The sequence below is a fragment of the Notechis scutatus genome, chromosome 2 (genome assembly GCF_049901735.1).
Source record: "Notechis scutatus isolate UNSWTSFEM ecotype Mainland chromosome 2, rNotScu1.2, whole genome shotgun sequence".
Lineage (NCBI taxonomy): Eukaryota > Metazoa > Chordata > Lepidosauria > Squamata > Elapidae > Notechis > Notechis scutatus.
The window spans coordinates 112,733,067-112,757,414 of record NC_142010.1 but is presented as its reverse complement, the minus strand read 5'-3'; the positions used below and the strand labels follow the sequence as shown (position 1 = coordinate 112,757,414).

The 24,348-nt window shown below is 35.9% G+C and overlaps 1 protein-coding gene across 5 annotated transcripts in view; it reads left to right on the top strand.

The window, feature by feature from the left end:
- SLC38A12 (solute carrier family 38 member 12) overlaps window positions 1-24,348 on the top strand; it is a 78,629-nt gene that overhangs the window by 984 nt on the left and 53,297 nt on the right. For 3 of the 5 annotated variants that reach the window (XM_087955834.1, XM_087955835.1, XM_087955836.1), the window contains exons 2-6: window positions 2,240-2,345; window positions 7,237-7,358; window positions 12,571-12,652; window positions 12,996-13,098; window positions 18,941-19,021. In XM_087955834.1, the coding sequence (XP_087811960.1) occupies window positions 2,301-2,345; window positions 7,237-7,358; window positions 12,571-12,652; window positions 12,996-13,098; window positions 18,941-19,021 (433 nt within the window). In that variant the 5' untranslated portion in view covers window positions 2,240-2,300. Of the gene's footprint in view, window positions 1-283; window positions 308-482; window positions 507-2,239; window positions 2,346-7,236; window positions 7,359-12,570; window positions 12,653-12,995; window positions 13,099-18,940; window positions 19,022-24,348 lie in introns of those variants that run through there. The other 2 variants (XM_087955839.1, XM_087955838.1) reach the window with 2 other exon arrangements.

Below are 24,348 nucleotides of genomic sequence, written 5' to 3'. Positions count from 1 at the left end.
AAGTGACTTGTGGCTGTTTTTCATACTTATGATTGTTGCAACATTCCCCATGGTCACATGATCAAAATTCAGATGCTTGGCAACTGACTCATATTTTTGATAGTCACAGTGTCTGGGAGTCATGTGATCAGTTTTTTCAATCTTCTAACAAGCAAAGTCAACTGGCAAGCCAGATTCACTTAACAATTATTAAGTGAACTACTGCAAAGGATCACTTAACTACAGCAAAAAAATCATAAAACAGAGCAAAATTCACTTTTAAGAACTCTCTCACTTAGGAACAGAAATTTTGGGCTCAATTGTGTTTGTAAGTCTCCTACCTTGTACTTTTTATTCATTGTGTATGTGTGTTGTTGAAGCAGTTTTTAAAAAGACAAGTTGTGCTCAATTGAAATTATGTAGTTTCACATGGGAGTCAGGTGACCTGTGCCACCATACTTTTTGAAAGCTGACTTTTAAATCCTATAGAAAGCCTGCATGGAATGGATGATGTCAGTAGAGAAGAGGTAAATGAATGTTTTGTCTTTTAAAGATAAAACCTATTGTAGATGCAAGACAAGTAGTTTATTTCTGCTTAGTGAAAAGAAAAGGTTATCCTATAAAGTTCAGAGATGTTGATAAAAAGAGGATTATTTTGGGCAGCACTCTTCATTTAATATTTTTGTTGATAGAAGAAAAATTCCTGCAATTTGAGGAGGATTTTCGAAAAAACGAAGTACTCAAAAAGAAGAGAGTATTGGTGTTTATCATGAGCATCCTTGTATTTAAATTGGAATCAGCGTATATATAAGTTGTATATAAATATGAGGAGTAAGATTCTGCTTTTTGAAAAAATACCTCTAGCAGTCATAGGCCATTCCCATTTCCACAAGGTTTCTAGATTGAAAGGCAAACTTTTTGCCTAATAATTGTATGAGTTTGGTTTAGTACTTGTATGGGAAAATAGATTAGATTGCAAAGTTGAAGAAATCTCTTGGAAGAATCTGATGGCAAAACACTTTGCATTATTCTAGCAAAACAATATGGACTTCGCCAAATGAAAAATGAAAGCACCCTGAGGCTAGCCTATGTCACACAAAACCCATTCTCCCATACCAAATTGTATCATATGTAGCTTAAATGAAAGGTTTTAAATAGAATCATAAGTGATAGAAGGAAGCTCAGAGGTCTAGTCCAGCCTCTGTTCCATGCAGGATTTTGTGTGCCTAATTTCCTGATTGAACAATTGATGCAATAAGAATCTGCTAAGAAGCCTGCTCTCAAGAGCAAGTCTTTCCTCCCTGTTACTGTACTTTTCCCAGAGTGGTTGTAAATTCTGCCCTCTCTTCCTATTAGCTTTAAAGGTAGCATTTTAAACTTGTATGAGGGATTTGCTTGCTGGGGAGTAGTGCATAAAAAGTCATTAGGAAGAGAGCTCAAAGAAGGCTTTACTTCCTAATAGCCTAAGTCTTCATTCACTCTTCCTGATTTATTTCCTGATTGACGAAAGCTCTCTTTTAAGCTGCTATACCTTGGGGTGGTCCTCAACCCTAAGAAACAATGAGAGAAAGAACAGCATAGAAGTCTACTAATCATATGTGCGTGTGTGTATATGTATATGTATGTACACTCCGCTCGCAACTTCACCGCTCCAGCACAGTCTTAGTTTCCCGGACTGCTTCCCATCTTCATAGTGGCCATTTTGACCACCGTTGCAACTTGTCTTCGGAGGGGGTTTATCTTGTCAGGGAGGGGAGATACGGCTCCCCTCTACCCTCCAAGCAGTTCCCCCTTTCTTCACCACCCCTCCACGGTGGTTCTGGTCTCAATCAGGACCCTCCAACAAGCGCGCCCGGAGCGAAACCGCGCACAATCGCAAATTCTACTCCAATGGAAGAGCAACCAGAAGCTCACTTTATTTTAATTTTCTAATATGAAGTAATTTCATATGTTAATAGGATCTCATAATTAGCTTTCCCTTGAAATAATGTGTTGTCCTAGGATGCAGACCCAATTAGGAGCTAACAATTAAGGGGAAGAGTGCCTTTTTCTTACAGCAAGTCAGTTTCCAGCAGAAAAAAATCTTAGTTAATGGCATGGAAACCAGTGATTTTTTAAATTGGTTAAAGCCATGATGGTTAATTCTAAAGTCTCTGATACTATATTTATCTCAGTAAAAATTTTTATGTGGTGGATTAAATTCTTAATGATTATACATAACTTTGTAAAAAAAAAAAAAGTTAACTTTTGTGTTTTTCAGGTTAACTGGAACAAGAACGACTGACAACTTATCTGCCTCAAGTCCTTAAATTCTTTTCAATATGGCTGGAAGCATTACTGATACAGGGGAGCTCTACTCTCCCTATGTGAGTGCTTAGCATTGGTACAGTCACTTAATGCATGTTTTATGTTTAGTTCAGCATTAGCATGCAAAATTGTAATTTTATGTAGGGCATTTGTATTCTTGTGCTTGTTTTTTTCTTTTCTCCAAATTATGGAACCTATTACAGCCTCTTTCTAAATTGGGTTTTGATACTGAATATTGTTTTGATCATTTCACAACTGCATTGTAATCGACCTAGAAAAGGATTTGAAAAGACTGGTAAATGATTATACCTATACTTCATATAAATACAAATTTAAAGAAAATATTAGTGTATAACACATTTTTAAAATAATTTTTTCAGTGCCAAAGGGTACAGAAGCAAATTTATAAATAAACAAGCACAATACAGGCAACAAGTTTTTAAATGAACTTAAGAATGTTTCCTGCTGACTAGCTGTATTACATAATAACAAAATGCAGAGAAAATAGTTAATTATTTAAATATTATTAGAATGTTTTGTTTCATGTTGTTTTTCCATTGTTATATCTTTGCTTAATGTTGATGGTGGTGTCTTAACTTGAGACAACTTAAATTGAGATCTTCATGACTCATTATTTCCAAAATAGAAATACTAATAGCAATATTAAGCTTTTTTATATTTTATTCAAAAATATGTCAGGGTATTTAGGTGCAAAGGCACTCTTACATTATGTTCTAATAGAAGTGGAATCCAAATCCAAAAAAGAGAAAAGAGAAAAAGGATAGAAACAGAACAAAACAAAACCAAAAAATGTGCATAAAAGACGAAGTAACAAAGATATACAAAGATTGTCCCCCTGGTTAAATGCTGATAAAATATATTTCAACTGTAATAGTTTTCCCCTTTTGCAAAATAGATCCTCAATTTATAAATTTATAAATCTCTATTTACTAAATTACTATATCACATTAAAAATATTACAAATATTAAATTTTTATCAATCAACCAATTTGAACCTACCAAACTATCTACTGTAAAAAAACAAGTTATCCCACCAACAAGCTAAACTTCAATGCCCTGTATTTAACTCATAGAAAGTTCACAAATGGCTTCTAATCTATCATAAGCCCATTGCAATCATTATCCCTGATCCATCCAGGATCATGTATCTTCAATTGATTCTTGGTAATAAAACTTTTCCTTGAATTATTTGGGATCTTTCCAAATAGTTGCATCTCACTCCTCAAAGTCATATATTATATCTGTAGCACTTGTTCAATAAATTTTCCCACAAATCAAAATACAACATCCCCCAACAGTTGTCTTCTGGTTACATATAATAAGCCTATTCTGCAATTTCCATCTGCTTTCAATTTAACAATTAAAATGTAAGCTAAAACAAAGGGAAACTTCAAAACATGATGTTAAAACAAAGACATGCCAAAAAAAACCAAACAGTGATAAGAAAAGATGGCGAACCAACCCTCTGCTGCTCCTACCGAGAATCACAATGCAGTGGACTCTCTTCCCAGGCAAGTACACAGTCATCCAAGAGTCATCATGGGTTATTCCAATATCTTTGTCTTAAATTACATCCTGGTTCTGCCCTTTCTATAATCTGATGTATTCTATCTAACCATTAAAATCATAACTCATAAATTATTTTTTCTGTTTTATACAAAAATGTTGATAAAAGGTTTCCAGTAATAAACATATGTATTGCATTTTCTCTGATCAAACAAATTAGTTTGGCCATCTAAGCAAGTTTTGTTATCTTCACCAACTATTAATCCATTATAGATATTGCCAAAGTTTTCCATCTTTGTTGAGATTCCATCATGAATCTCACCAAAGTTATATACAGAAACAAAATTCTTTTGCTTTTTTTCCAACTGTCCATCAGTTCCAAGAAGAAGTGATTACAGCACTTTCTAGATCAGTGGTCGCCAGTGGTGGGCCATGGAGAAATTTTGGTGGGCTGCAGAAGAAATGGCCCCCGAAAGCAATTAATCTGGGCCTCACAGTTCTTGCGCCTCTTGGCTCTTTGAGGGACCCCAGAGTCAGGTCTCTGAAATGCACATGCCAACCAGCTCCCACACACAGTGGCGGCAGCAACAACAGTCCCCTCCCCCAGCGCCCACTGTCAGCTCTCCCCATTCTCCAGCTTTGGATTGCTCCCACCTCTCTCTCTCTCTTTCCTTCTCCCCCACCCACACCCACCATCTCATTTCCTTCAGCCCTCACTGCCTCTCCCAAAATCAAAGACTCAGAGACACAGGCAAAGCCGTCGCAGCGGTAGCGCCCGAATTGCCTTAGCATCCTTGGTTAGTTCATAATCGCCCTACCAGGAGAAGGAGATGCTGGAAGAGGAGGCAGCAGTAGTGGAGAAGCAAGCCAGGCATTAAAAGACTGGGAAGAAAGGCAGCAGCTGTTGCTCGTGCATCTACTGGATGGCTGCAGCAAGTACCCATTGCTGCCGGTGCTGAGAGGCGCTACAGCTGCGGCAGCTTTGCCTGCGTCTACAAGTCTTTGATGTTGGGAGATACAGCTAGGGCTGGAGGAGCTGAGAGCTGTGCACGGCTCCGTCTCCATTTCCTTGCCTGCCTCCAGGTGGGCATTGGGGAGGGAGGGAAAGAAAGAGAAAGAGAGGCAGGAGCAATCCAAAGCTGGAGAATTAATGGGGAGAGCTGACAGTGGGCGCCGGGGGAGGGGACTTGTTGCCCCTTTCTGTCTCTGCTTCTCCCAGCAGCAGTTGCCCTAAGGCCCTTCAGCACAGACACACACACACAAACACACACCCCGCCCACTCTTCTGTCTCTTAGTTTGGAAGGTGCAGGTGGGGGGGGGGGAGGCTTCCAGCCCAGCACTCCTCCCCTCTCCCACTCCAGGCAGCCAACCTGGCAAAGGAGGGAGAGGTTTCCTTTGGCTTGGGGGAAATATGAAATGACAGGAGACCAGATTTTTTGGGAGGGGGCTCTGCTTTTCTTCTGTTTGAGTGGGAGCCGGTTCCTGCCCATCCAGAACTTCCGAGCCTCCAGGCACCATGTGGCTTCTTTTGAATCCCAGCAGTATTAAATCCTCCCTCTTTCCCCCCAAAGGATGAGAGAGGCCCCTCTCTTCCTTTCACTCTGCCCTAGTTATGATTAAGCATTTACAATTTTGTTATAATTAAATACACACACACTCATATATAAATTATTTTTACTATTAAATTTATATATTAAATAAAATTCTTATATTAAATATATTATCTTTTTTTAAAAAAAATTGTATTAGTGGTCCTCGGGATTTAAAACTATGAGTTTGGTGGTCTCTGAGGTCCAAAAGGCTGGCGACCCCTGTTCTAGATTACCTAGTTTATAGGAGAGTTAAGTTTTCCAAATAAAACCAGACCATTATAATGTTAAATTACAAATTGCATTACATGTTGTGATCCAGTTAAACGATGCATTTGCTGATCAGATGCTGATGAGAACATAAGGATCTTGTTCTCCCAGAAAGAACATGATGTCTATATATTATTATACAGTCTTTGAAGGCGATAGTTTACACTTTTGCCAGAAATCTTATGCTATATTGTGCTCTTGGTTCATTTTATTCACCATATATTGTAGTGCAAGAAATAAATATATTTTGACAGTGAAGATGGAGTTCTATAGAGAGAGCTGTTTTATGTACAGAATCTCTAATAAAGCAGTTGAAGGCAACAGTGATATTTTCTTTTATTTTCCCCTTTTCCCCTTTTTTGTGTTTCCTACAATTCTGATAGGTATGGTAAATTTTACAGAATTTGGCTTTTTTCTGCCATTATCTTGTGCTTTTAGGAAGTGTTCTATGTTTAATTATACTGTATGAATTTCTTGCTCAGAATTGGCTTTCAGCCAGACTAATTCTCTTCATACCAAGTACACTGTGCTTTTGAGTGCCTTGTGTGCAATGCTTTCCAAAACCAGCACTATTGGGGTAGGTAGCTCACTTGAGAATTCATTGATCTATTTCAGACCTAAGGAGGAATGCTTCCTTATAATTTGCAAAAGAGTTTTTATAGGAGTGTAACAAAATGGAGTAACCAAGCATTCTTTGCCATCCTGTCAATTGTCTTCCAGTACGTGAACTGTACTTCAAACCGTTAAGCTCTATTTGGGAAATGCTGATAGCAAAACAAATTTAAGGTTTTCAAATATATAAAGAGGGGGAGAAAGGTGAAATAAGCTAGGAAGCTGCCTGGAAGAAAATTACTGAACTTGGAAAAAGGAGCAAAGATGGTTGGTGAACCAAGTGGGATTTAAGCAGTTTTGGCTGCTGAAGAAGTGTAGGTTCTAAAATAGATGGAACACAAGTTTACCAAAGATGTAGGTGGACCAGCCTTCAAGAAATAAATCTGTCTTGCACAGAATTATGGAAGGAAAAGATAGTGATAAGTAATATAAATGAAAAGTAATATATTGCTAGATAAATTTTATAGGAAGCCCTTGGTTAATTTTAAGGATTTTTTTTATGTCTTGCAGGAAACATGATGAGAATTAATGCAAGTAGGAAGTTCTGGATAGGTAGGAACAGATGGTAGCAAGCCAGATTTAGATTGCTTTGTCTATGGTGACCTTATTTAGTTCCACCCACTGCTCTACAGGCCCCATTAAGCACATCAGATGCATTTGGCAAAGTCACTGACTGAGACATTTCTTTGCAGGCTTATACTATGCCAAATGAACCACCTGCATGAGTTGAGAAAAAAAACCTTCATATTATGAAGCAATATTATTACTGGAACACTTAATATGAACTAACAAATATTATTTTCATGGGGCTATTAGACTTCTGAAATCACATAGTCATAATATCTGAGTTTGAATTGCTCATGTGGAGATTGGTACTGCATATTGTATACCCAATATGTCCAAAGATGGAACTAACTAGTTTCTATTGAATGTTTCTATTCTTTCATTGTAGGTTGGCTTGATTTATATGTTCAACCTCATAGTTGGCACAGGAGCTCTAACAATGCCAAAGGCCTTTGCTACTGCTGGTTGGCTTGTCAGCCTTATTCTAGTAATGTTCTTGGGATTTATGAGGTAAGATTTTGCTACATGTTACTTCTGTTAATTTGGCTAAAACATCAGGTATGTAGAACTATACCTGGGATTAGCTGCAGCTCAGTGGACACCAAGTTTTGTTGTTGTATATTTTCAGTATGGTCACCAGCAAGTAGGGTAAGCATCAGATATGCAGCTTTAACTTTATGTAGCTCTGTAAATCAAATTCAGCAGCATCTTTGGACCCAGTGGAATCACAGAATTAAGATTAAAAAGATAGAGCTGGTAAAAGACCCGAGCAACAAGTAACATGATCCACAGAATTAAATGGGGATCATAGTGAAAGAAATAAGAAACCGGTCTTTTAATAACAAAAGATCTATTGTTTGACCTACTGTTGCTGCCAGCAGACTGAATTCTTGTTTTAATTGATTTTTGGCAAATTGAAATAGCACAGTAAAGAACAATAGCACTTAGACTTACATATTGCTTTACAGTGCTTTACAGTCCTCTCTAAGTGGTTTACAGAGTCAGCATATTGCCTTTGGATCCTCATTTTACCCACCTCAGAAGGATGGAAGGCTGAGTCAACCCTGAGCCTGGTGAGATTGAACTGCCAAATTGCAGGCAGCCGGCAGTCAGCAGAAGTAGCCTGCAGTATTGCACTTTAACCACTGCACTACCATTGCTCATACACACTCAATATACACTTATTTATAATGATACAATTTAATCAAAATAAATTCTTTCCTATGTCAAATTTGATTCTTAGTAATTTACATAGATATATCTTTGTTCTTTACCTTGTTATTGCTGCCTTTTTTGTTTTTAAAAAAATCCAGTTTAATCCATATCCATGAAATTTCCTGGTGTTCTCCTGTCCGGGTATTACTAAATTTGACCTGTTCCCCCAACGTTTCAGCAGAATCTCATCTGCCATCATCAGGCTTCTGTATTGTGTCCGTCTGTGGGTCAGACTTTTACAGTGGTTTCAGATTTAAATTTGGGGCAGCCTATTGCTGTGCCAGAATGGTTTTTCTTCATCCTGATTGGTTGGGAGTCTTGGTCTGTGTTTATTGGTCTCGGAGTTTGCTGTGTTCTGCTTGATGGGTGTCTCTGATATCTTCTGTCTGTTTTTGGCTCTTTTTGTATCTTGATTGGCTGGCAGCATTGTGTTACTTTAATGGAGGCCTTTAGTGCAGCTTGGCTTCGGGTAAATGGACGGCTATCATTAGTTAGGAAGCTGGGTTTCATCTGGGTGCCTGGTTGGGGTGTGTTTGAGCTGGAGGTATCAGGGGGATCTGTTTGTGCCCAGGTGTTTGCCTGGCTTGTGGTGTGGAGATTTTTTTGTTTGTGAGTGCAGGCTTCCAAATGATTGATAGCCTGGTGGAATCATCTCTTCTATTCATGCTTTCTGGTCTTTTTCAATCTCTATGGCTTCTCTGATGACTCTGTGGCTAGGGTTTTCCATAGTGGCCAGGGTTTTGGTGCCATTGAAGTTGATGCTATGACCTGTGGCTTCCATGTATTGGACTAGTGAGGAAGTGTGTTCCAGCTTTTTGACTGCATTTTTGTGTTCATCCAGGCGGGTACTTATTCTTCTATTGGTCTGTCCAATGTATGTGGCCGGGCATGATGCACAGGGGACTTCGTATATGCCTTGGTTTTCCAGGTCAATTTTATCTTTGGGGTTGCTAAGGATATAATATATTAATTATATGCCATTCCTAAATTTTATGAACAACACTTTTTGAACAAATGTGTCCTATTTCTAATGTCATTTTTTTCTATACTGTTACATAGTTACACACTTCTAATGCTTTATAGGGTTGTTTACTTAGTTGCTTTTATTAAAGTTAATGGAAGTTGAATGTTTTCAGTTTGTTAGGCAACCAACACATGAAGATAGTTTTGGGATTTCTTGGTGAATTGAACTGTTATATACTGAATATCACAGAAGAAGTGTTTTCTGAATAGTGTAATATAGGTCTATCAAACTGGTGGTCTAGGGGGCAGATGCATCACGTGCAGGCCATGCCTATCCTGTCTCTGCAAAGACAAAGTTGTGATACGTCACAATACATCATGTGACACAAATCGAGTTTGACACCCGTGATCTAATACATGCAGTTTTGCTATTTAAAATAACTCTTGCAAAGCATGGAGGTTGCAGATCTCATTGTGAAAACTAAATGCAGCGCAAATGCATTACTTAAAAGTATCTATGGTAAAACAAGTAAACATTGAGTTGCAATGGAAAGAAGAAGAGATAAACTCAAATATGTATAGTGATGTCTGAATGTAGAAAAATGACTGCCCGGTACAAAAGAAGTCCATTCAGATGGTTTAGTCCCATAGAGAGAATGAACGAGAATTAAATCATGAAAACCAAAACATGAAGAAAAAGTGAATGGGTAAGGAGAAGAGGGAGTTGGAATGGGATGAGATCTTGGAAAAAGAGAGACATAAGAAGTTCACAATACATCTGAGCAGCCATGATCCCCTTCCCAGCCAGCCAGCCCTGCCTTCTTGTCTGGCCGACTGGCTGGCATAAATCCTCGCCGTTCTCCTCCTCCTCCCCACTCAAGTGGTGACATACACATAGGAAGCGGTGAGCAGGCAGGGGCTGGCTTCCTGGGTAAAAGGGAGGTGCTCAGAATGCAGTCAGCCTGCAGGAGAAAATGGTCCTTAGGGGTACCAGGCCCCATGCACGCTTGCTGCCTCCTGTCTGTGTGCCCAGGGGGTGGAGGTGGTCTGGCGGATCTAAGGCTGACTATTTTCTGGCCTGGATGGCTGCCACTGGGTTTGGATCAGCACTCGGTCAACCTGGGCCGGGCTGAGGCGCCGCAGGCTTCTTGTTTGCTGTTTCCAGGGCAACTCTGCGAGCCAGATCTAACCACATCGTGGGTTAAATCTGGCCCGAGGGACTTGAGTTTGATGCCCCTGCTCTAGGATCATGGTTGTCCAACCTTTTGGTTGACATGGGCTGTATTGAGTGAAGAAGAATTGTATTGGACTGAGTGTAAAATATATAACATAGTTAATATACATAAATGATACATTTCCTTTATTTCAGTATTACCTTGTGGGGCCTCATTATTAGCTGTCCAGGACTCGGTCTAGATGACATAGTTCTTCCCCCTACTCCCACCAATAATGCCCCCTTGAGCGAAGTAGGGAGGCAAAGATTGCATGTTGTGCAGAATAAAAAAATAGATTTAACCTCTCCCATGAATGTTTGCCTTAAGTATAGAGAATTCATGGTAATGGATCAGTTTTATACCTCTGAATGAGCTTTAAAAATGCACAGAACATGCAAGAATTTGTTCTGTACTATAAAAAAAAGATGCAATTTTTTTTTTAAAAAGACATAGTTCCCCTCTTAAATGCTTTCTATACAGGTCATAGATGTATGTGGTCATTAATGGTCAGTTTAAATTTGTGGACTTGTTAGATGAGTGCAACTAATTATTTACAATTTATGCCTACATTTAATGGTTCTACTGTGAGCATCATTACTTTCCATTGTAAAAGTATTTCCTTAAACAGATTTTCTTGTATCCTTTCTCCCTCAGTTGAGACCGTGTTGTTTGCAAATTAATCTTATAAATTACTACTGAAGGCATTGAAAAAAGTGTTGGTTTCTTTGGATGAAAAACATAAATCTTTATAGATTGCTTCTGAGCTTTGTAAAAGAGATTATTTTAAAACCTTAAGGCTTATCTATAATTTCCTACCTTGTGCTTTGATTTCTCTTCCTGTTCATTTCTTTGTATTGATAGGTTCTGTTCCAATTTGTAATTATTTGTTCTATTTGTGTTGTATTGTCCTTGAAATTTTTCTTACTGCTGTCAAGTTGGAAATGTTTCCTGAAGTATTACCCTGATACTTTCATTTCTCTATAAGCACTTCTGAATCTGTGATATCCCTGAAGTATGTTTGATATAGTAAGAAGCCCTTAGAGGGAATCATTTTCTAGGCCCCAGGGAATAGTTACTATATTTTAATCATAGCAGAAATGATTTCTCACTCAATTTTCAAAAATTAGTTCGAACTGTAAAAGTAGCAAAATATTATCTTTGAGGATTACATTATTCTATCCTTTGCTAAAAATAAGAAACAAAATAACCATTTAAGTGGGTGAAAGCTCAACAAATCAAATTGTAATGTTGATCTCTTATTAAGGGATCGCTTACTCCCTGCTATTGTCTTAGTAGATCTTAAAAAGTATTTTCAATCCATAATACATAGCAAGGAACCACTGACCTATTTCCATATACTATGGTAAGTTAGGATTTTTAAACCATGGTTTGTAAAATAAATATAACCTGATTTATATATACTAAGGTGTACTTGATTGCCCAAACCTGCCACATTTATGACTTAATATGATGTGTGAAATCAGCCCTGGTATATCCATATAATCTTAACTATTGATGTTCTAACCTTTTTTTGTAAAGAATGGCATAAATACATGAATTGTCCCCATGATTATTATCTACTATCTCTGTAATACAATTGCTATCTGACTAAATAATGAAATCAGTGATGTAATAAAAATGTATGAAAGAGAGCCAATTTGGCATAGTGATTAAGGTATCAGGCTACACATCATGAGACCATGAGTTTTAGTCCTGTCTTAATATAAAGCCAGCTTTGGCCCAGTCACTTTCTTTCAGCCCTAGGAAATAGGCAATGGCAAACCACTTCTGAAAAACCTTGCCAAGAAAACTTCAAGGACTTATCCAGGCTATTGGACAAAATTGAACAGAAGGAGAAAAAAAATGAAACATACCTTTCCTATCTTCAGTTTTGTTGTTCATTAAAAATGTTGGAATAAAATCTGTCACAAATACGTAACATTGCATTTTCCAAATGTGTCTTTTCCATCCATCTATATTATTTTAGTCAGGTTAATTGTGTTAAACTTTGCCATTTGACTCCTACCATTGAAGCTGTCTGGGAGAGAAGTAAATTGTCAAGCAAAGCTAAGAATTGGAAGATAAACTAACTTGAGTTCTGCAAATCTCCACCGATACCAAGTGTAAAAATGAAAGCCCCACCCTTGCTTTATACAAAGCATATTTGGAAAAAAGTTGGCTGCCCACATTATATCTAACTTTGCTTTCAATATTCAACATTGCCTGAAAACTCCTCAGAATAGAGCTTTAAAATGAATGGGCTAATATAAATGGGATATTGTGAATCATTTTTATTTTTAAATAACTGATATTTTCTCATTCTCTTATAGCTACATGACCACAACTTTTGTAATGGAGGCCATGGCTGCAGCAAATGCTCAGCTTCACTTAAAGAGAATGGAAAAGCACAAGGTTTGTATGGCATGTCTTAATCTGATATCTCTTCAATCATACTGTTACATGGTAGGAAAGTTTTAATATTGCTCTTGTACCTGCCCTTAAAATACAACAATAAATTCCCTACCATTCTGCATTATTTTTTTTGAAACAGCATTATTTTCTGTCACTAGATTGGATATTCAGTATGATGGAGGAACTGGAATTCTAAGTGTCTTAAAGGCCCACAGCTAAAGAGTTTTGCTTTTTTTCCCCAGCTAGTAAATGTGCTTTTAATTTAGTGCTTAATTTTCTTTTACTTATCAGAATTATACAATACTTCATTTTTGAGATCTAGATTAATGTCTTACTCTTCTAGGAAGATAATAATGATGAAGAAAATTCTTCATCTGAAGTTTCTGATAATGAAGTTCTCCCAGATGTTTATGAACGATCAGAAACACGGCCTATTCTATCTGTGCGTAAGTATCCATCTGATTCTATTTTCATCTTGATAATATGTAAGAGTCAATCTTTCTCTACAGTTCTTTGCTAATGCCAAAGGCAAGTGAAAAAAGATCCTTATCCTTTATTTAAACTTTCTGTAAACAATACAAGTGCATCATGAAATTGGACATTAGTAATATGGTACTTTGCAAACCATATTTTAATTGAAAAAAATAGTTTATCTAAGTAGAAAGCTTGTTCTTCTTTTACAGATGACCAAAATGCATATTTTAAAAAATATTTTTCTTGATTGCTTGCAACAATGGTGTCCTTGTAATATGCATATATTGACCTTCTTTGCAATGTTGGATACATAGTTGGATAACTCTCAGAACAAACAACATCCCCATCCTCAATGCTTGTAGTAATATATGCCAGCTCTCCCTGCTTGTCCATCACTAAATAATGAATGAATGTGGTCTTATTGCAGAAGATTAGTATTAATCCACAATATTATGAGGCCATGTTCCCTGATAATCTGATTACCAAGCCCTTCAAAAGCGTTGGAACAGAAGATCACATCAAGATTGGCAGTCTCTCTTCCCTTGAGTGGCTAGCTTGGCTCTCCCTGGTTTTAATTTTCCTTGTATTGATACTACTTCTATATAAGTGACCTAGATAAACGTATTCTAATAATGATGTATGTATGGTATTAGAAAGTAACTGCTGTGTTGCATCAGTATCAATGATTGGTCAGTTCACTATTTAAAATCAGGATATGAACTTTCTACTCCATTTCTTATCAAGCTTAGGCACAGTATCATATTTAATAGGCTCCCAGATTTATCATATTCTACTTTTTGAAATTTGATGGGCTTATTAATAGCTCATTTTATGTAATTGCAGTGAATAACAACAATCAGAAATATACATCATCACCTTTTTATTAGAATAAAATCATCTTTCAAATAGTTTAGAAGCCAATTTCTTTGGTCTATGTACGTGACTTTTCTTCTTGACTTCAATTACTGAAGATTTTACAACTACTTTTTACTGTTGCTGCAGTTCTTGCTATCAATACATAAAATATTTTTACCTTCAGACAAAACTATAAAATCATTTATTTCCTTTAAGTTTTGTTTTCTTCTTACTATCCTCCATCAATCTTTAGTAACTTAGATGGAAACTCATTAGTCTTAAAATCTGTTTGAATTTACTCTATATTCTTGCAGCAGCTATAGGATTATTTTTAATCACCTAGAACAAATGGTGTTTTGTTCTAGTTTATTTTGTTTGGGCACAGGAGTGTTGCTTGATTTTCTTCTTTTCCCTTTTCTCTTGCCTTTGTTATATCTCATCGTTAGATTCCAAGTAAACAGGGACTTGCCAAAAGCTGGATCTATGCCTTGTATAGTACAAAGTCTCTGCAAGCAAATGGGAACTATGAATTTAAATCTTTTCAGGCTCTTATATCAAACAAGCTCAATGTTGAATTGCTTTGTATCAATATTATAATCTTCTATATTCTCCACATTATAATCTTTCAAGCTCCTCACGACAGGTCCTCTCCAATTAACATTTATGCTTGAGACATTTATAGAATAATTTTCAGCCTTGTACAAAACAATTGAAGATAGTATCTGCACCATGTTGCTTTCTTTCCTTCTCAGAAGTTACAGAGTTTAAGTGTTTCCTTCCTTCGAGTTTCCTTCTTCCTTCATGTCCTGGATTAATATCATGTCCAAAGGGAAGAAAATATTGTTGCTAAATAAATGTTATTGAATAACTTCTTTTGAATTGTATGTGAAAACATTTTACTCCAAATATTCTGCCTGCTTTGATAAATTCAAGATATGGTTTTGTACTGTGCATTATAACAATAGGTTTCTTTGTGTAAGATAGGCAGTTTCAATTTTAAGCTTGTATTCTAGCAATAGTGGTGGTGGGGAATCTCATGCGTACGTTTCTCCATAAGACTGCTGTGGACTGATCTTGTTGAATATTATAAGAACTATATAGAAATAGTGGATTATTTCTACAGTGTAGTCCTCCTAATGGGTTTATGTCATCCTGAAATTATTTACTGTGCTTCACGTCTGTGGCATGTTGTTTGTTAAATTTTTCAAATAGATAATTGTATCGTGTGGATTAATTATGAAGGATTTACGTTTTGAATTAGAACATCAACACTGCCTGAGCTCCAAAACATTCTATTTTATGTTTTACACATTTACCTTCATTAATCAAAAAAATTAAAATTTGGAAATTATGTGGGGAAAGTCTTTAAAATGGTGAACATAGCTCCCCCCCCATTACGTACTCTTTTGAGTAATCAGCCAAATCTTTCAGCCATTCTTCAGCCTATTTAAGCAGCTGTTCTCCTTCAGAGAGGGGAGAAGGAGAGACTTTTCCCCCTCTTAATTCTGGCCCATAATTACATTACTCAGTAGTACAACCAAAGGAGTCATTTAAAGGATGAAAAGCAAAAGAACTTTGAGCAATTTAACTATAAAACGGCTTAAAATCAGTTTAAAAATATGTATCTATTGCAATATTTCTTTTTTCTTTTTTAAATTTACATCTATATATGCATATTGGTACTTCATAAATAAAATACAGGTAGTCCTCAACATATGACCAAAATTGGGATCAGAATTTCCATGGCTAAGCAAGGCAATTGATAAGTGAATCACTGTAGTTGATAAGGGTTATTGTTAAGCAAATCTAGCTTCTCCCATGACTTTGCTTGTTGGAATAAACATGGCTGGAAAATGAATTTGCAGGTGATGACTACGCTTGTAGGACTTATTTCTGGGGATGATGAGTCTGCATATCGGGATGAGGTATTACAGCTATCCCACTGGTGCAAAAATAATAATCTTCTATTTAATATTAAGAAGACCAAGGAGGTTATACTGGACTATAGGAAAAAGAGTAGACATTCAGCCACTGTATATAGAGGGAATTAGTGTGGAACAGGTGGTTGAATGTAAGTTTCTCGGGACCATCATTACAAAATGACCTGACCTGGAGTGCAAACACCGCTGCTTTAATTAAGAAGGCACAACAACGGTTGTATTTACTAAGGATTCTTAGGAAACAACAACTGGCTGAGAGTCTACTGACTACCTTCTATCGGAGTTCAATTGAGAGTATATTATCCTACTGTCTCTGTGTATGGTTCTCAAGCTGCACAGTGGCAGAGAAAAGGCAATTCAGAGGGTGATCAAGACGGCCCAAAACATCATTGGCTGTTCACTCCCCTCTTGGAAGAACTGTATAGAAATAGATGTAAGAGGAAGATACTTAATATATTGAATGACTCCTCTCATCCGGACATCAGCTCTTTGAACTATTACCATCGAGAAGGAGATTTAGGGTATTAAGAACAAGGACGACCAGATTTAAGAAAAAGTTTTTATCCAAGTGCAGTTTTGAGTTTGAATGCAGGGTCATAAGATTTTTTTGTGGAATTTAATGGCTGAGAGTAATGGGGTATTTATATTTTTAAATTGCATAGAGATTATTGTATGGTTGGTTGTGTTTAGTTTAATTTTTTTTCTTTTCAGTGGTGTTTGTCCAGTTTTACTTTGTGGAAGAGCACCTCATTTCGTTGCACCCGCTTGCGAGTGTAATGACAAATAAATTCTTATGTCTTATGTCTTAATAGGCTCCCAGATTTATCATATTCTACTTTTTGAAATTTGATGGGCTTATTAATAGATCATTTTATGTAATTGCAGTGAATAACAACAATCAGAAATATACATCATCACCTTTTTATTAGAATAAAATCATCTTTCAAATAGTTTAGAAGCCAATTTCTTTGGTCTATGTGCGTGACTTTTCTTCTTGACTTCAATTACTGAAGATTTTACAACTACTTTTTACTGTTGCTGCAGTTCTTGCTATCAATACATAAAATATTTTTACCTTCAGACAAAACTATAAAATCATTTATTTCCTTTAAGTTTTGTTTTCTTCTTACTATCCTCCATCAATCTTTAGTAACTTAGATGGAAACTCATTAGTCTTAAAATCTGTTTGAATTTACTCTTATTCTTGCAGCAGCTATAGGATTATTTTTAATCACCTAGAACAAATGGTGTTTTGTTCTAGTTTATTTTGTTTGGGGCACAGGAGTGTTGCTTGATTTTCTTCTTTTCCCTTTTCTCTTGCCTTTGTTATATCTCATCGTTAGATTCCAAGTAAACAGGGACTTGCCAAAAGCTGGATCTATGCCTTGTATAGTACAAAGTCTCTGCAAGCAAATGGGAACTATGAATTTAAATCTTTTCAGGCTCTTATATCAAACAAGCTCAATGTTGAATTGCTTTGTATCAATATTATAATCTTCCATATTCTCCACATTATAATCTTTCAAGCTCCTCACGACAGGTCCTCTCCAATTAACATTTATGCTTGAGACATTTATAGAATAATTTTCAGCCTTGTACAAAACAATTGAAGATAGTATCTGCACCATGTTGCTTTCTTTCCTTCTCAGAAGTTACAGAGTTTAAGTGTTTCCTTCCTTCGAGTTTCCTTCTTCCTTCATGTCCTGGATTAATATCATGTCCAAAGGGAAGAAAATATTGTTGCTAAATAAATGTTATTGAATAACTTCTTTTGAATTGTTTGTGAAAACATTTTACTCCAAATATTCTGCCTGCTTTGATAAATTCAAGATATGGTTTTGTACTGTGCATTATAACAATAGGTTTCTTTGTGTAAGATAGGCAGTTTCAATTTTAAGCTTGTATTCTAGCAATAGTGGTGGTGGGGAATCTCATGCGTACGTTTCTCCATAAGACTGCTGTGGACTGATCTTGTTGAATATTATAAGAACTATATAGAAATAGTGGATTATTTCTACAGTGTAGTCCTCCTAATGGGTTTATGTCATCCTGAAATTATTTACTGTGCTTCACGTCTGTGGCATGTTGTTTGTTAAATTTTTCAAATAGATAATTGTATCATGTGGATTAATTATGAAGGATTTACGTTTTGAATTAGAACATCAACACTGTGCCTGAGCTCCAAAACATTCTATTTTATGTTTTACACATTTACCTTCATTAATAAAAAAAAATTAAAATTTGGAAATTATGTGGGGAAAGTCTTTAAAATGGTGAACATAGCTCCCCCCCCAGTTACTTACTCTTTTGAGTAATCAGCCAAATCTTTCAGCCATTCTTCAGCCTATTTAAGCAGCTGTTCTCCTTCAGAGAGGGGAGAAGGAGAGACTTTTCCCCCTCTTAATTCTGGCCCATAATTACATTACTCAGTAGTACAACCAAAGGAGTCATTTAAAGCATGAAAAACAAAAGAACTTTGAGCAATTTAACTATAAAACGGCTTAAAATCAGTTTAAAAATATGTATCTATTGCAATATTTCTTTTTTTTTTTTAAATTTCATCTATATATGCATATTGGTACTTCATAAATAAAATACAGGTAGTCCTCAACATATGACCAAAATTGGGATCAGAATTTCCATGGCTAAGCAAGGCAATTGATAAGTGAATCACTGTAGTTGATAAGGGTTATTGTTAAGCAAATCTAGCTTCTCCCATTGACTTTGCTTGTTGGAAGCTGGCTGGAAGAATCACAGGTGATGATCATGTGAACCCAGGACATTGCAACTGTTGTAAATACATGCTAGTTGCCAGGTGGCTGAATTTTGATCAGGTGGTTGTGGAGAGGCTTTGATGATTATAAGTGTGAGGATCGGCCATGTCATTTTTTTTCAGTGGGATTGTAACTTTTAATAGTTGTAAACAAATGGTTGTAAATTGAGGACTACCTGTGAATCAGTTTATAATATAAATAGCTTGGACTTATCATGGGTCTAAAATGTTCCTTCTAATTTTCAGAGAGACGAGGAGCACCTAATATTTTTGAAATCACCGAAAGGGTAGAAATGGGTCAGATGGCCTCCATGTTCTTCAATAAAGGTAACTACTTTTAAGATATTAAGGCCCTGTTTTATATTTCGGATATGTTTTGTTGGGTTTTTATTTAAACCTTACCTGGTTCATTTCCTAAAACATGCTTACAGTTTTTATTTGTGGAATACTTTCAAGTAAACACAAACTAGGAAATGCCTGCACATTAATACAGAGAGTGGAATACTGCTAAATTATTGTCAAAAAGCTCTCAATTTCCCTCTACCCCTCCTTCCCCGCTTTCCTCTTCCCCCCTCAATTTCCCCCTAAGTATAAGCTTTATTGGTGATGGCCTGGCTGAGAACATCTACATTATCCGTATCTATGGCTGTTATGGAAAATAGATCAAACATATGTAAGTGATAGTTCCCAAGGTCCGGAACTGAATAAGCCAGTGTATGGAATCAGGGGCCTTTGGTCTCTTCTTCATTAAGTTTTGTATTCATAGCAAGGGCTGAAGTATTCTGGTCAGTGTCATCTGAAGTGAGTTAGTAAGGGTTGAGATGTGTTGGCTAACTTTATCTTCCCATCCTTCCAAAGGTGGGTCTTTCTGACTTTACACTGTATCTACCGGTAATTATCTGGTAAGAAGTAATAGTTAATTAAAGGAAGTTGTACGCAATGAAGGGGAGTGAGATAATGAGGATAAATGGGATGCAAAGCTACATTTTGTTTATGCTATTTGTATGCAGGAGTACTTTTATTCCACCATCTCTATATTTTTGCTTTCCTTTGAAGTAGGATTACCTTTTCAGCATTAGAACATTTTCTTACTGTATACCTTAGCATTGAATAAATGTCTTCCTTGGGAAGAAAAAAAAAGATTTTGTTTTTATCATGAATAGGACCATTTTTTAAATAGGGTGGCTGGAGGGATGTTTATGTTGGAGAAATACAGCTCTGGAATAATATGGTAGCATTAACTCTCTATATCTGCTATGAGTAATTTTACACAGTAGGGGGTGCTCAGATCACATATGTGAATGCAGGTTAAACAGTTAATTTTTTTTAAGCAAATGCTTTCTTTCGTTGACAGTTCAAACAAAATTTATTCTGCTCTTTTTCACTTATTATAGGCAGGTTGTGATACTAGCTTTCTTTCTCAGAAGAAGTTTTAAAAAGCTAATAATGAACAGTTATAGCAAAATAAAAGATAGGGATGTGTCATATGATTTTTCTGTTCTTTTGATCTGTAGAAAGATACCTAGATGCATTAGAATGCTTTGGAAAGATCATAGAGATTTCCAAATCCAGGCATACATTATCAAGCAACGAATTTAAATAGAAGAATAATAAATTCTCTTCCTGCCATTTCTTCTTTTGGCTTCTTGTCTATAGAGGTTTTACATTATGGATGTCAGTATTGGCAAAATATTTTGGTGTGCACACAGTGTAGTGTTTTAAATGGTCTCTAAATAGTGTTTGGTTAGAAACGCATCACAGTCTAGTAGTATAGTGATATGAAGCAAAAATGTACATACTGAAACTGAAGATAGAACCATGACATTTGTACATATTTATCGCCCTGTGCAGCATTGCTTTCTATAGGAATGTGGAAATCCTATAGGAGGTCTCTGGTTCAAACATATCTAGATAACAAGATACACACACACACACACACACACACACACACTTATTTATTTATTTAATATAAAGATTTGAATGATTGCCTCTTACTAAATGTTCTAGTTTCCTGATTCAGTTAGACTAAAAGCTTCTTTTGTTGATTCGTATCTTTTTTCTGGATTAGATGCAATTGCATCTTTTTACAAACAGAAACATGTGCAGGTAGTCCTCGACATATGAGAACAATTGGGACAAGAATTTCCATTGCTAAGCCAAGTGTTTGTTAAGTGAGTCATGTCTGCTTTTTTTAACCTTTTTTAACCACTGTTGTTAACTGAATCATTGCAGTTGTTAAATGAATTGTTTAGTCATTAAGCAAATCTAGCTTCCCCCATTGACCTTGCTTGTTGGAAGCCGGTTGGGAAGGTCACAAATAGTGATTACATGACCCTAGTACACTGCAGCCATTGTCTATACATGCTGGTTGCCAAGGATCTGAATTTTGACCACGTGACTGTAGGGATGTTGCAACAGTTGTTAGCGCAAGCACTGTCATAAGTCACCTTTTTCGATGCTGTTGTAAGTTTGAATGGTTGCTAAGTGAATAATTGTAAATTGAAGAGTACCTGTAATGCTGAAAAATCAAATTTCTCAAAGTACATAGTTTTGCAATTGTCTTCCCTGCTGTTCCCTTCTGATTTCACTCAGTTTTCCTTGGAGGTTATTGGGTGTCAGAAATTCCCAACTGCTATCCATCATTTCCAATTTGCTCTTTCCATGCCTCACTTTGGCATTTGCCAGGCTTCCTACAACTGAGGAAATTCTGTATACCTTTTCAGTAAATGAAATCAGCACTACATCAATTACTTGCTTTTAAGAGCTAACTTCTGACCTTGCTTTCTATGTGATATAGTTTTAGAACAGGCTAAAACAAATTTATGCAATCACACTGAATATATAGAATATAATGCCCAATTAAAACCTGGCAAGATTTGCTACCAGGATGAAAAGATATAGTGCAGGCAAAGAATAAGATTTTCAGAATATCATGTTCTATTATAATTGCTGTTATACACAGACAAGTTATAGGTTTGTTAAAAAAGGAAGTCTTTGTGTTTGCTGCATATTCTGCACATTTCCTTATAATAGGAATAATTGTATAAGAATCAATACATGTGAAATTATTATTTTACCAATTTAAGCTAAGACATATAAGACTTCAGGCTGTACTTTGTAGGGAATTGGTATGTAGTCTTAAAGAGAAAGAGTCTTCTGACAATTTCCATAAAAGGTGTCTAACTCTGAAGGATAATTTGGCCTGCTCTAACAGGGATTCTGGAGTCATTTATTGTAGTAATGGATTCTAGGCATATATGTCATATACCACTCCTGGAGAAATCCATTGATCTTCCTTTTTTGTGTCCAGTAATGAAAGAATCAATCAATGAAGTTCCATGACTGTTTATAAAATAACACTGGCACAATGTTTAACAAAATCATAACTTTATTGTAAAAAATTATATGAAACAGTACATTTGTTGAAGAATTAAGAAAGGAAAGCCATTGTTCTTCAGGGGAACCACAAGATTGGCTAAAGAACAATGATTTCAACCCCTAACCCTAGTAAACTGACCCATCTAATATTTGCAGACGATTACAAATCTTCCTAGGAAACTGTGATCCAAAAGAAACTTGAGTCTGTATAGTTTCTCCAATGATGCCAACTTAATCTTACAGTTAGATCACTCTAGATCTGTGTTAAACTTGCATCATCACGGCATTGTCGTGTGACATATCGGGACTTTCCACCCCTTCACTAGACCAGGCGCGGGTGAGGCCAGCATGTGACGCATCTGGCCCACGGGCCGCGAGTTTGACAACCCTGCGCTAGATCAATATTATGGCAAAGGATCTTGTAGATGTAGAAGAACAAACAGAAATTGCTGCTTTCTTTCATAATCTTCTCAATTATATTGTAACTGTAAATAACCAAATGTTAGTACCTGAACCTGCCACATAGTTACATCTTATCACAGTTCCCAAATTTAGGAGAGCTTTATTTTTAGTTCTATTTCATGTTCTTCTCACAGCTGTCCTGAAAGGGAAATGCAGGAAACCCCATATGAAACCCATGATGAATATGAATATATAATTATGAATATAGCTTTTATCTGCACTATTTATAAAACAATAAATATAAGTGTATTTATCTAAAAGTAGCAAAAGTTTGCTATATAATGTGTAAGCTTCCCGTACAAATGGTTATAGTAATTCTTCTTGTTAGAAGATAGTTTTCATTTTATTGATTGTATTTTTATTAGTTAATGACAGAAATAAAGTTCTGTCTGTCAAATGAATACAGAATATTAAAACAGAAATACGTTCTTAGAATTACTTTAAATCATAAGCAGGAGTGAAGGCATAACCATTTTTGTAGCCCAAAGAATGAGTCATGTGAGCATCTTTGTTTTATTTTCTGTTTAAGTATCTAGATTATAATCTATTGAACTAAAATCCCTATCAGAAGCATTACTAAATATATATTCAAGTCTGGAATCAAAGGATCTGAACAGTGAGCAATGTATTTAGTTGGTTTAATTTAACAATGAACAATAGCAGCCATTTCATAATCCTTCTTTCTTACATGTCGACCTTCTAAAAAGTATTGTCTATATGTTGATTTTTTTTTGTAGAAATTAAGCTTTTGAGTGGTGATTTTTTTTAAAAAAAAATAATTCTTAATATCATGCTTACTGAGAAAGTTTTTTGGCTAATAAATCTCAAGGTAATGATAAAGAATACATCTTATCTCATTTTATCAAAAGAGAAGATCTCTTGCTTTAGTTAATGATAATGCATAAGAAATGTCAATCTGAAAAATGGACTGCTTGAAGAATGAAAGTCTAATTTTACTGTATATCTCTGATTATATTACAGCTGTTCCTAATTCTGGTTTTCCTCGAGAATCCAAGTATTAGCTTTTAAAATAGCTGCTATCTTGTTCTTACATTGACTGAGATATATTCAAAATACCCCTCCAGGAGATTATCACCTTGATATGGTAGAAAGGCCCAGTAACTTCAAATAACCTTGAAAGTGCGGATAGTACCCAGGAGTTCCTTAAAGATCAGCTTTGCCAGGAAAGTTCAAAGGTGTGTGTGTGTGGGGGGGGGGAATGAAGCTAAGGGCTCATTCGGCTCAGTAACTGGCAAATACAGAGGTGGCTGTCTGGGTGTGAAATAAACTAAACCACCTTTCAAAAGGAATGTAAATCAAGAAATTATGTAATGGATTATGACATGTAAGAAGCCTGGACAACCAACAAGTTTAAAATGGACAAAGCTGAAAGGTATTAAATATGACATTTTAGGAATAAGCAATACAGCTATATGAAATGCAGCTATATGAACGAATGGAGTGGCAATAATATTTTAAAAAAAGATGTCCTTAAATATGTGGGTGTGGCTGTAACTGAGTAAATTTTGTAATCCTATCTTGTGGCATTAGTTATTATTAATTGAATATCAATATTATATTAGTTGATATATTTTAAAATGGCAGGATTCTTTAAATCAAATACAAGCTTAAACTATCTTAGATATAAATATGATATCACTTTACTGAAAGTAGAAAATAATGAGCTGATGATAAAAGTGAAAAATTGAGTTTAATATTAACTCTTAAAGAAAATTAAAACAAACCAGCAGGCCTGAACTTACTGTTGGTAGTGAAGAAATGAAGGTAGTAAATAGTTTGTTTTCTTGGATGCC